At 36.8% G+C, this 13352-nt stretch overlaps 1 protein-coding gene across 2 annotated transcripts in view; it reads right to left on the minus strand.

Moving 5' to 3' along the window:
• Window positions 1–251: 251 nt before the first annotated feature.
• PPP3R1 (protein phosphatase 3 regulatory subunit B, alpha) overlaps window positions 252–13352 on the minus strand; it is a 61648-nt gene continuing 48547 nt past the window's right edge. Inside the window, exons 3-6 of one of the 2 annotated variants that reach the window (NM_174583.2) lie at window positions 7868–8044; window positions 6754–6813; window positions 5215–5399; window positions 252–571 (exon numbers count right to left, since the gene is read on the minus strand). In NM_174583.2, the coding sequence (NP_777008.1) occupies window positions 524–571; window positions 5215–5399; window positions 6754–6813; window positions 7868–8044 (470 nt within the window). In that variant the 3' untranslated portion in view covers window positions 252–523. The other variant, XM_059891024.1, reaches the window with a different exon arrangement.

Below are 13352 nucleotides of genomic sequence, written 5' to 3' on the forward strand. Positions count from 1 at the left end.
AACAGCTGGCCTAACACCCGGCTCAAACTGTACAATCTTCGATCTATATATAAAACTGTGTGAAATAAAAGTAAGGATGTTGAATGTTCTGCTTGGCACTTTTGTACTCTTTATCATTTTTGTTTCTGAATCAAGTATATTAAATTAAAGCCAACCTACTACACATATAGAAAGCTACATATATCTATATATAAATATTTACATATGTATATATAGATACTTTCTTGTTATAAAAGATGAAGAAAAATAAATTAAAAAGCCAACCCCTTCCCTTTCTTCGCCACATTGATATGCTCTTTTCATGCTGCTGTCCTTCAGCTTTAAAGTGCTACACTGAGTTATTGAGAGAATAAGAGTTCAATAACACTTAGTTGGGCTTCATGAGGCTCATGTTGGAAAATGTGGCTTCACAGAGAAAAATACTTCCATTTAAATACACAGAGAGCATTGCTGGACGTCTTGAGCAGATCTTCAGAGATGGAGAAGAAAGCAAAAGTGTTGGGTGGTACTCTTTACACAAGAGTCACACGTCTACCACCATCTTTTTGTGGATATCTAGGCCGCCTACAACCTGAAACAGACAGAACAGACCACACTTGACCAGGTTTGAGGGACTCCGTTGCACCAGTCTAACCACCCTACCAAAACTGCAGTTTAAAAAAGCATACTACTTTAGCCATTTCCAGAAGCTGCTCTTCTTTTTTTAAAACTTGCACTGCCTTTTGTTAGAATTTTCAGGGCTTCTTGCTCCCAGGATAACAAGCATTTTCTTGCGCTCTAACACAAGAGATGGCATATTTTTCCGTAAAGGACTAGGCAGGAAGTATTTTAAGCTTTGTAGGCCATGTATAGTTTCTATTAAATTTCCTTCTTCCTTTTTTTTTTTTTTAAACAACACTTTCAAGTGTAAAAAAACTTTTTTAGCTCAAAAATATAAAAAATAGGCTACCGGTAGGATTTGGCCCACTCTTTCCTTTGCATTTTGACATAGACTTCAGTAATTTAGTATCAAATGTTAACTAGGTGTTACTATAAAAACTATCAAAAATCAAATACGGGCTTCACTGTCACTCTATTCTAGAATGTATCAAAAAGTAATGAATAAAATTTTCTGCACATTGCTCTTCCATGGGGTCAACTACATGTAGAGTTGTTACAGACACCTCTGTGAAACATGGCAATGTCGAAGTGAGATTACCTGTAGCATTATTTGGGGATAGCTTTTATTACGCAAAACCTACATAAAATAAGCAAACCATAAAGGTTAACAGCTTGGTCAATTTTCAGAGTGATGACCCAAGTAACCAGCACCCAGGGCATCACCACGGCTCTTCTGCGACCCCCCTCCCACCACTACCTCCCTCCTCCCAAGCCACACCTACACAGAACTAGTCACTACGACTTAACACCACGGATTAGTGTGATCTGTTTTTACACACTTTACAAATGAAATCTTTCATGTCTGTCTTGTTTCACTCAACATTATGTTTGTGAGATTCATCCATGTTGTACGTAGTTGCATCTGCTACTATTTTTGAACTTTTTAATTTTTATTTGAAAAATAAAGCTTAAACAGCCAGCTAGTTCTACAACTCCTGTCAATGAAAACAGCCATTTGCTATCCTGTCCTCAAATTTCATTTTTTACTTAGCAGCAATCATTCAGAATTTTCAGCTGATGTTCAGTATTTGCCTAGAAGACTCCAAATAACATTCCTACATTGCTTCTTCTTAGATTTCAAGTTTTAGATATTATCCATCAACTTCCCATCACAGGAGATGCAGCTTTCACTTCCACACACACACACCTCTTTCCTTCATCTCCTATCCTACATCATCTCCTACCCCACACACTTCCCACCTCTCCCATGCTTCAAAGAGCTGCATTTTTTTTTATTAGACAGAAATTCAGCCTTTTATTTATGACTACATAAAATACTACTTATAGCAGAAGAGAACTGTGTACTATGATTACTTTTGCTTCCCTGCATATTTGCTTTGCTACAGTTAATAACTGATCTTTTTCTTCACTGGGTGTTCTATGCATTTATCATTAATTCAACACTAAACTTTGCTCTAAAGGCACTCAGATGTATTGTATCAAGCTATCGATTTTATTATTTTCAAATCACTCCCAGAGTTTTTGGACTTACTCCCATCCAGGTTTGGCATCCATGGATCCTCCTAGAGATGGCTTTCTCTCCCGCCTGACCCTCTGAGCTTCCTATATCTCACACTGACTTCTTTTTTTGATTTATAACCTTTTCATAGTGGGAGCACATTTTCTAGTACTTTCCCAAAAAGGGAGGAGGACTTGCAAACCTGAAAATGTCTGATTCTGTCATCCAGTTTGAGTTTACTGAGAATTCTTGTTTTGTCTTCTATTTTCCAAGTTGCTAAGTGAGAAATCTGTCACCATTACGATTCTTGACTCTCTGTATGAAGCCCTTCCCCTATGCCTCTACCTTAGCTCTTTGGAAGCCTGTAAACCATCTCTTTGTTTTAAAATTTCATGACAATGTACCAAGGCCCAGATTATTTTTATATACTATGCTGGGTACTTGGTACCCAGTTTCCTTTCAGTCAAGGAAACTCATTACTTTTGATTCTGAGATAATTTTCTGATTCATTTTTTGATGATTTCCTTCCCTCCAATTTCTTTCTGGGATCTAACATTTGGATGTTAGACCTCCTAAGAATCCCAACATTTAAATTTCCTAGAGCTCTTTTATACATTGTCTAATTTTTGTTTCAAAGATCTAATACATTATATCCCTGAGGTAACAATGACAGATTTCTGTTCTACTTTTAAAGTGTTTATTGCCCTTGCATAGCCTGCTTCAGCATGCTTCTTTTTCAGGTTTGAGTTCATCTCTGTAATCTGTATCAGAGGTTTTCCTTGAATGTCTGGTGATCCTAGGCTCTCTCCTCATGTGGAAAGTGCCGCCCCAGAGCCTCCGTGCACAGGGCAGGGCTGTTGACTGTGCGCTGCGCTTTGAACAACTGGGTAAACACCATGTCTAAAGGTCAGCTTTCCCAAACAGGGCTTTCCCACCTCTTGCCTAGAGGGTACAAGTGTAGCTGCCAGGGAATCAAGTAAGAGAAGAAGGCTGGAGGTGTCAAAATGCAAATACGCTGTTCTTCACTTAATTCCACCCCCTGCCCCCCGCCACACACACACACACACACACCCCAAACCCTATTTCACTCTTGCCAATCTCCACTACAATGCAGGAGAGACTGAAGAGAGTCAGGAAGGAGATCTTGTGTTCCACGTGCTTCTTAGACAGACTTAAGCCATTCTCCTGTTAGCCCCCCTTCACACCCACTTTCAGTCATGTCCCCACTTTCTGAGCCTTTCAGGAGTTCCACATTATAAACCAAGCTGCTTCTCCGCTTTCCTAGTTGACAGCTTAGAATTTTCACTCCTGTCTGCTAGCCACTCAACTTTATAAATTACCAAACTGAGTGACCATCCTCTCCGCTATTCTCTGCTCCTTGTGGGTTTATAACCTTTTCTTTTTAACCCATTTAATTTCAGTGAAGTTTTCAAAGGATACAAAAGTAAATACATGCGTTCAATCCATCAACGTTAATCCTGTCACTGATCATTTATAAGATTTGCGTACAGTTAAGTGTTCTGAAAATATTAGAACAGATACGTAGTGTGTGATCTTTTGAGATAACTCTCTCTTCTCTCTGTTACAGCTTAAGAAAACAGAATAAAGAGAACTCAATAAAGCCCAAGATATGAGCCTGATAAATGTTACCAAAAGTTGGCTTAATATACAAACATTTTCATTCATTCCTGAACTATGCCCTCCAAAAATACAAGGGCAATTTTTCACAAAGGCTGAAAAATAAACTCAAAGCTTAGCTTACGCCTTCAGCGTACAAAGCATAATTTCTATACCTAGGGGATGTATTTCCTTCCACTAGTAAAGTGATTTACATGTAATTTTAAGTTACAGTTTATATTTACTAAATGCAAATAGTCTTCACTTATACACATCCCTTCACGTCACTCCAGCCAAGTTCCTCATTTTTGTTTTGCTCCCTCAAGTCTTGGAATTTTTTTCTTTTTTCCCTACTTTTGAAAACTGGCTGCTATCTATGATGCCATTACCAGGCTAGTCTCATGTCACACACACTCCGATGCCTACCCACGGGAGTCGTCTGGCAACAGTGGAGGAGGCGTGGCAGAGGGAGAGGACGCACCTGCAGCAGCACCCCCGGCACTGGTTCCCATCCCAGGAGTTCAGCCTCTCTAACTCTCTTCCAAGGAGAACTAGCCTGTTCTTTAACTAGAGCACCACCCTACTTTTTTGAAACAAAATGCAAAGATCTCATTCCCTTGAGATGAAAAAAGATCCTTTAAGTATAATGTGAACTTCTACTTAAAAGCCAAAGTAGCTACTTAAGTCCTTATGTAACATATGACAAGCTAATCTGTTTTCGCTGGTGTCCTCTAAGTAAAAAATGAAGAAGAAGAAAACCTTCTATAGAAGCATCCAGTGATGACTGAAAATTTTCACAACATTTTATTTTCTTAGCATTTCCTTTGTATTGTCCAGCATCTTCAATTTACCGTTAAAACTGCTTATGACACATCAGAAAGTTACTATCTCTGTTTTAGGGGCAGCAGCCACAGAAGAGAAGCAATGAACAGGAAGCTGAGCCAGTGCCCCAGTTCCCACCAACAGCAAGTCCTCCAGGACTTCTCACAACTGCAGGCTATGCCTCTGTGGAGCCCTTGCCCCAGATCACAAAAGCTACCCATAGTAGCTTAGAAAAACAGGAGAGGGGAAAACAAATCACCTCTTTACACTGCCTCGCTGTTGAGTTTGACAGATAGGGACTCCATTTCTGTCATACTTGTGACCAAGCCTCTGAATTCCTAGCTGAAATTCATGAACTCTTATTTCCTACAGAAGTATTTTCAAATAACCTAGCTGTTCACTTGGGAGGCTACCAATAATAAGTAAAAGTGACTAATACCATTGTTGTGGCATTTTATCAGACAATCACTGAGAGTATTAGTTCTTGAGAATAATTAGTAATTAGTAACAGTTACAACAAAGAACACCTGGGGCTACTGGGCAAAATCAAACAAATTTCTAGGGCAAAATATAACTATAAGGAATTCTCTACTAAGTGATATTAAAAATGTTTTTATGAAACGTAACTAATGAAGAACTAGCTTTTTTGTACTTACAGCACAGAATTCTTCAAAGGATATTCTTCCATCCCCATCCTTATCTGCATTTATTATGGTTTTGTCTACAATTTGCTGTAACTGTGTATCTTTCAGATTGTTCCCCACCATCATCTTTAGCACCTGGAAGAGTTCCCCATTGGAAATATAGCCGTCTTTATCCATGTCATAGATACGGAAAGCAACTAAAAAAAAGGAAGGAAAAATCAATGGCAATTGTATGGTAATCACGAACACTGTCAAAGAAAGAGAAGATAGTAAGTTGCCCAGCATTTAGAATTCTACTATGAGGACAGCTCCTTCCTACATAGAGATGTTGCTTTTAGGTGAAACTGGGAGAAGGCAATGGCACCCCAATCCAGTACTCTTGCCTGGAAAATCCCATGGACGGAGGAGCCTGGTAGGCTGCACTCCATGGGGTCGATAAGAGTCGGACACGACTGAGCGACTTCACTTTCACTTTTCACTTTCATGCACTGGAGAAGGAAATGGCAACCCACTCCAGTGTTCTTGCCTGGAGAATCCCAGGGACGGGGCAGCCTGGTGGGCTGCCGTCTATGGGGTCACGCAGAGTTGGACACGACTGAAGTGATTAAGCAGCAGCAGCAGGTGGTTGCAAGTATATGGTCTATGGAGTTAAGACTGCCTGGGACAATTAATATAGCCTAGAGTTTAAGTCATTTACTCTTTCCTAAGCTTCGGTTTCTGCACATATAAAATTGGGGCTAATTACAGTTCTAACCTCCCAGGTTCCTTACAGCAGGGGTCCCCAGCCTCCAGGATCTAATGCCTGATGATCTGAGGTAGAGCTGATGTAATAATAATAAAGTGCCCAATAAATGTAATGCAACTGAATCATCCCAGACCACTCCCTACCCCCAGTCCATAGAAGAATTATCTTTGACAAAACTGGTTCCTGATGCTGAAAAGGTTGGGGACTGCTGCTTTACAGTACTGAGTGAGATAATACACAGTCAAAGACAGCAACTGTTACTACTATTAATACTATTCTCATTTATATCAAGAATTCATTTGCAAAGGAAGTTAGCATATAGCTTGTGCCTCAGAGGACTGTTATTGAACATAATGTCTTTCCAGTTAAGAGCCGAATATTTTAAAAAGATACCAGATGTTCCCTGAAAGAGAGGCAAGCCTACATAAACCAAAATAGTAAACTTCTGGCTAAATAATTCTGAATACAAGTGTAAACGAAGTTAAGCTAATCATATTAAAGCATTTCTTCTCACTTTCATGCCAATATTTTATATTACTTAACCACAAATGGAATATAATCCTTAAAAACTGTGAATCAATTTTGTGTATTGTACACCTAACTTATAAGCAACAATGACACATCATTAAAAAATACAAATTGCAAATGTCCAAAAAGGATTTTCTCCAGAATGTAAAATTTCTGTTATGTCTACTAAGGATCTAGAATAAAAGATTCCTTTTTAGAATATTTTAAAAGGAGGTTATAATGTAGTATGGGGTAATGGTCTAAGAGGAAGAATGAACTCAGTGAAGAAAAATACTTACACCTCAACTTCTGTTCCTTATCTCCTTTGACACTGAACTGAGAGACTCCCTCAATGAACTCTGAATAAGAATAAAAAACATTTACAAATCAGAAGTTTCAATTTTTTACCAAGAAGAACAATATACACACGCTCATGGACACAAACCCTACATGCTCATAACAGAATATCTTCCTGTTCCAAAAGAAAATATTACTAGTGGCATTTACAACTGAAAGAGACAAATTTGAAACAAACAAGTTTCTACATATAATTTGAACCTGGAACTCTCTAAAATCAAATCAACTTCAACAAGTTGATTTATTTATTATTATTATTATTAATTAGTTGCTACAGAGAATAACACTCAAAAAACATATTCTTTAAGCTATTTAACTCTATATTCTTAGAATATGACTATACAAGAGGGCTTAAAAAATATTTAAATCGTTTAGCAGAAAAAATTGGGAGGTTTCTCGTTCCAAAATTCATAATCATTTACATAAACTGTTTGAAGTTTCCTAACAAATGGTCATTTTTCTTCACTGCTGCTGAACACTAAATCACAACCAGTTTAGACCCCTTCACTTGGACAATTCACTTCTTCAAATGAAAATAACAAAAACTGTTGACTTCCTGATGAAATGAAAGGTTTATTTAAAGTGTAGAATCAAATGGCTGACATTAGCAAAAGCACTACTGTCTTTGTAAAATCTAGATTAACTAAATTAATCCCTTCTATGATAATACTCCTATCCTTCTGACTTCAGCTTTTTTTTTTATTGCTGACTTATTGTTAAAGTCTCATTCTTTTAAAAAAGTTTTTAAAAAATGTGGCTTCTAATATTTTAAGTTTCTCTAAAATTTTCTAACAACAAAAGAAATACTAAATCCCATTTTTTAGATTACCTAAAAGGACACTTCAATCATTTATGTCCCAAAAAGTACAAGGTCTTATTAGTTTATTAAAGTTCATATATCACAGACTTTTAAGTTTTAACAATCTACTATTTTAAGAAAACCAGTACTCAAGGACATTCAAGAAAAAATCAACTTTTCAGACATTTTTGTACATGGAAATGTAAGACTATTCATAGATTATCTAACTTGCAGTTTAACTAAAAGTACTTTCTTACCTTTAAAGTCTACTTCTCCATTCCCATCTGTGTCGAATATATCTATTACTCGCTGTACTAAGGGATTCTGTTGTAACTCAGGTAGAGACATGAACTCTTCCACACTCAAAGAACCAGAATTGTCCAAATCGAGCTTCTTAAATCTCTTTCCTAGCCTTTTAATTTCATCTGCATCAACTAAAAACAAACAAAAAGGAGCAGCACGATTTACCAAATGATTGTATAACTACAAGAAAAAATTCAGCAGTTATCCAATAGTTTAATTTTCAATTTAATTTAGAGTTGAACATACTATGGACTAACTTCTTATAACAAAGAAAATATATCATGAAATTTTTCTCGTTACCTCTTTGCTTGTCTGCACCCGCCATAACATACAACCAACTGTATGCTGAGTACCAAGATATTACAGGATTGACAATGCTAAGCTGATCATGAAAGTCAGGTGGTTCATATCAGATGGACTAAATCAATCTCTGCTATGTACACTAGGCACTCTGATTTTCATTTCTCTTTTCAAATTTTAATTTAGTTTATTTCTAACAGTTCATGGTTCAAAATCTGAACAAGGTTTGAATACAGTTCAATATTCAAAGTCTCCCTCCAATGCTGCCAGCTTCTTGAATATTCGTCTAAAGATCATTCTTCGCAAGTATGAACAAATAAAACCCAGCACTTTTAAATTTTTAATTAAATTTTAAGAAAAAAATTAATAAAAGTTAAATATTTTTAAAGGTTACTTTTCATTTACAGTTATTACCAATCTCCTAACAGTTAGGCACAGATCAAATCCATCCTGGCAACACCACTGAATGTTTCAGATATGTACTTCTAAATATAAAGAATTCCAACTTTTGGCACCATCTTTCATCGAAGATTTTTTTCAGCTACTTGGAATCACACTCCCTTTAAAACAGATGAACAAGGAAAAGCAAACAAACCTCACCCTTTTGACTCATCTTGTGACTCAGAGATACTGTTTTTCATGTTTTGCCAAGTTGAGACTCATGCTATTTTTCCACTTTTTGTAAGGATACCTCTGGGAGGAACTATCTTTTCTAGTAGTTCAAAGTTCCTACATATTTAATTTAAACTATACTATACAAAGTATTATAACAGATAATCTTATAATCATAAATATGTATGCCTCTAAAAATTAAGATATTAAAAACAGATCTTTTAGTCTGAGTTTCTAAAATACAGCTACTACTATGGAATGTTAACACAGAAAGGAACCAAATTAAATTATTGAGACCTTACCCAGATCAATGCACCCTTGAATATACTCAGGAATAAATGTGCAATCTAGATGGTTACTTATTTAAAGAAGTTATTTCAAGAATCTTATTAGTATTAACACATAAAATAATTAAGAAGTTGCTTTCAGAGATCTCATGATGCTACTCTAAGTTTAAATGAGTATTTCTAATTGGACATAATAACACTAAAGAATATATAATATTAATACATAGAAGGTTGCTTATCTATTCATCATTGTCTCAGATAAAGAAATACCAACAATTTATTATATATATATTTTTTTCTCATTTAGAAAGAAGAATATAAGAGATTCCCAACAGTAGCAAAGAGATGTAGGCCTTCAAGCACTGTTAGTACTAAACACACACACACGCGCGCGCGCGCGCACACTAAGCTGCTACTTCACTGTTAGGTGGTTTTGAGGTTTCTCAGAATGTAAAGGAAAAGAAATAAGCAGAATGGTAGAAAAACACACTTTCCTCAAATTTTAGCCAATTCTCAAAATTGGTATAATAGTAATAAAGAACAAAAAACTCGTCCTTCAAAAAATTCTAACAGCCACTTTATAAATAATTTATTACCTATTGGTTTGTTAATGACTTAAAAACAAAGCAAGTCTATCAAATCCTTCGAACAATAATAGTTATTTTCAAAGAAACAACCAAATGTGATGTGGTATCCTGAACAGAATCTTGGAAAAGAAAAAATTTTTCAAAGCCCCCTTTTTTTCCCACTAAAATATAGAGCTTACAATGTTGTAACAATGATTAATTTCTCGATTTTGATAACAATAATTGCATTTCAAGTCTGTGAAATGTTAACATCAGAAGCAGCTGGGTGTGTGATAACTGAGACTTCTATTATTTTTGCAACTTCTTGGTAATTTTTCCTTAAGTCTCCTCCAATTTGTGACAACTCAATTTTTATCTTGTCTTTCATAACTTTGAAACTTTTGATGCAGTATTTTGTAAAATGTCCTCCAGCATGAATTGCTGGGTTTTTTTTTTCATGATTAGAATGCATTTGGGGCAAGAATACAGTAGAAATAATGTGCCCTTCTGACTTCATCATTGTCAAGGGTGGCCAGAGGGATTTCTGTCAGATTTCTCCACTATAAATCTACTATTTTTCCCTTTGCATCGAAAAATAGTGGGAGGAGTACTCGAGACTATTCAAATATCCTATTTTCTCCTCAAACTCTGATCTAAATTTAGCACCATCTTAGGTAGGTCTTGTTTGTAAAATTTTATTTCTGTGGTATTGCTTAATAATTTGTTCCCTCGTTATTAACTAGGTTGTTAACTGTCAAAAAAAGACTACCATATGATTAAAGCCTTACAGTATTGTCAATAGAAGCTATTGGGTAGGTTTTCAACATAAAGACTAGTTTAAAAGTTTTAAAGTCTTCTGTAAAATTCAGTCTACAAGAGTAATGACTCTATTTCCAATGTTATCCCAAATAAAAAATCAAAACCACCAGGGGGCGCAGAAGAGAACATTACAGATAAAAACCTTCATAAGCAGCTCCATGGACTATAAAGAAAGCTGAGCATTGAAGAATTGATGTTTTCGAACTGTTGTGTTGGAAAAGACTCTTCAGAGTCCCTTGGACTGCAAGGAGATTCAACCAGTCCATCCTAAAGGAAATCAGTCCTGAAAATTCATTGGAAGGACTGATGATGAAGCTGCAACTCCGATATTTTGGCTACCTGATGCGAGGTACTGACTTATTTGAAAAGACCCTGATGCTGAGAAAGATTGAAGGTGGGAAGAGAAGGGGACAACAGAGGATGAGATGGTTAGATGGCATCACTGACTCAATGGACATGAGTTTGAGTAAGCTCTGGGAGTTGGTGATGGACAGGGAAGCCTGGTGTGCTGCAGTCCACCGGGTCACAAAGAGTCGGATACAACTGAGCGACCGTAATGAACTGAACTGAAGCAGCTTCAAAATACACACCTAATTTTATAATGACCTTCTCTATAGACTAACAGTCTAATATTTATGTTCTGCACAGAACAGTTTGACAATGAAACAAAACAAAGAAAACTCCCTATTAATACTGAAAGAGAATCAAAAAGGTATATTATGAAATATGGACATTTGTACTGTGTCTTTTTCTTACAAGTGAAAAACTTTCAACCACTTTTAAAATATTTAGATTTTAGGGGGTATATCGCAATTTTCTAAAGCAACATGAAATATGTGCTTTTGATGTTTCTAGATTAAATTATTACATACTTTCAAACCTGGGTTTCCTGCATTGCAGGCAGATTCTTTACCGACTGAGCTATGAGGGAAGCCAACTTTAAAATATTAATTATCAAATATACAAAAACAAGACATCAGCACCAACAAAAGGATTATCAAGTTGTAAATAAAATGCTAAAAAGAAATTTTAAACCAACTCTGGGAATCACTGCAGATGGTGATTCCAACCATGAAATTAAGACACTTACTCCTTGGAAGCAAAGTTATGACCAACCTAGATAGCATATTCAAAAGCAGTGACATTACTTTGCCAACAAAGGTCCGTCTAGTCAAGGCTATGGTTTTTCCAGTGGTCATGTAAGGATGTGAGATTTGCACTGTGAAGAATGCTGAGCACCGAAGAATTGATGCTTTTGAACTGTGGAGTTGGAGAAGACTCTTGAGAGTCCCTTGGACTGCAAGGAGATCCAACCAGTCCATCCTAAAGGAGACCAGTCCTGGGTGCTCATTGGAAGGAATGATGCTGAGGCTGAAACTCCAATACTCTGGCCACCTCATGTGAAGAGTTGACTCACCGGAAAAGACCCTGATGCTGGGAGGGATTGAGGGCAGGAGGAGAAGGGGACGACAGAGGATGAGATGGCTGGATGGCATCACCGACTCGATGGACGTGAGTCTGGGTGAACTCCGGGAGTTGGTGATGGACAGGGAGGCCTGGCATGCTGCAATTCATGGGGTCGCAAAGATTCGGACACGAATGAGCGACTGAACTGAACTGAACTGATACACCTATGGAAGTAGTGCTGCAATCGAGACAAAAAGCACATGTCTATCATTCCAAATGTTTCCTTGGGTCCCTTTCAATCAATCACAAACACACCCCACTTAGCTCCCCACCACAACTCCAGGCAACCACTGATTTGCTTTCTGTAACTAAATTCTGTCTAGAATTTCATGTAAATGTAATCAGACGTATGTACTCTTCTTTTTCTCATTAAGTTTTTGACGTCTTCTTTTTCTCATCAAGTTTCTGACATTAATCAGGTTGGTTCATATGTCAGTAGTTTCTTCTTTTTTACGGCAGAGTAGTATATATATTCCATTGTATGAATACTTCCCAATCAGTTTAAGTGTTCATCTTTAATAGACATTCCTATTATTTCCTATCTGAAACTATTAGGAATAAAGCTTCTAAGAATATACTTAATCTTTGTGTAAACAAATGTTTTCCTGGAATTGCTGGATCATAGGGTAAGCACATGTCTGACTTTTAGAAACTGTTAAGAAGTTTTCCAAAGTGGGTGTGCCATTTGACACTCCCATCAGCACTACCTGAGAATTCCAAGGGCTCTCTCTACCTCCTTGCCAGATCATAGTATTTTGAGTCTTTTTAAGTTGAGCCATTCTGGTGGATGGCAGCAGTATGTGATTATAGTTTTAACCTGCGTTTCTCTGAGGATTAATCATCTTGAGGATCTTTTTTCATGTGATTGTTAGCAACTCATATATCTTCATTTGTTACATGACTTCAAATCCTTTATCTCTTTAAATGTGAAAGGGAAAATGTTAGTTGCTCAGTCATGTCTGACTCTGCAATCCCATGAGCCTCCCAGGCCTCCATCCATGGAATTCTCCAGGCAAGAATACTGGAGTGGGTAGCCATTCCCTTTTCCAGGGGATCTTCCCAACCCAGGGACTGAACCCAGGTCTCCTGCATCGCAGGAGGATTCTTCACTGTCTGGTTGTCTTTTAAAAGTTGTGTGATTCTCTTTTTAGACTGATGGTACAAGTCCTTTGTCAGGTAGAGGTATTTCAAGTATCTTCTTTTACTTTTTAAAAAGGCAGCTTTATATGCCGCTTGTAAACTGCCTTTAAAGAGTAAAAACTTTCAATTTTGATGAGACCCATTTTTTTCTTTAATGATTCACATTTCGCAGATCAACTAAAAATCTCTGCCTATAATAAGATTTTGGCTGATGTTTTCTTCTGGAAGTTCCATAGTTGTAGCTTTTA

The sequence above is a fragment of the Bos taurus genome, chromosome 11 (genome assembly GCF_002263795.3).
Source record: "Bos taurus isolate L1 Dominette 01449 registration number 42190680 breed Hereford chromosome 11, ARS-UCD2.0, whole genome shotgun sequence".
NCBI classification, from domain to species: Eukaryota; Metazoa; Chordata; class Mammalia; order Artiodactyla; family Bovidae; genus Bos; species Bos taurus.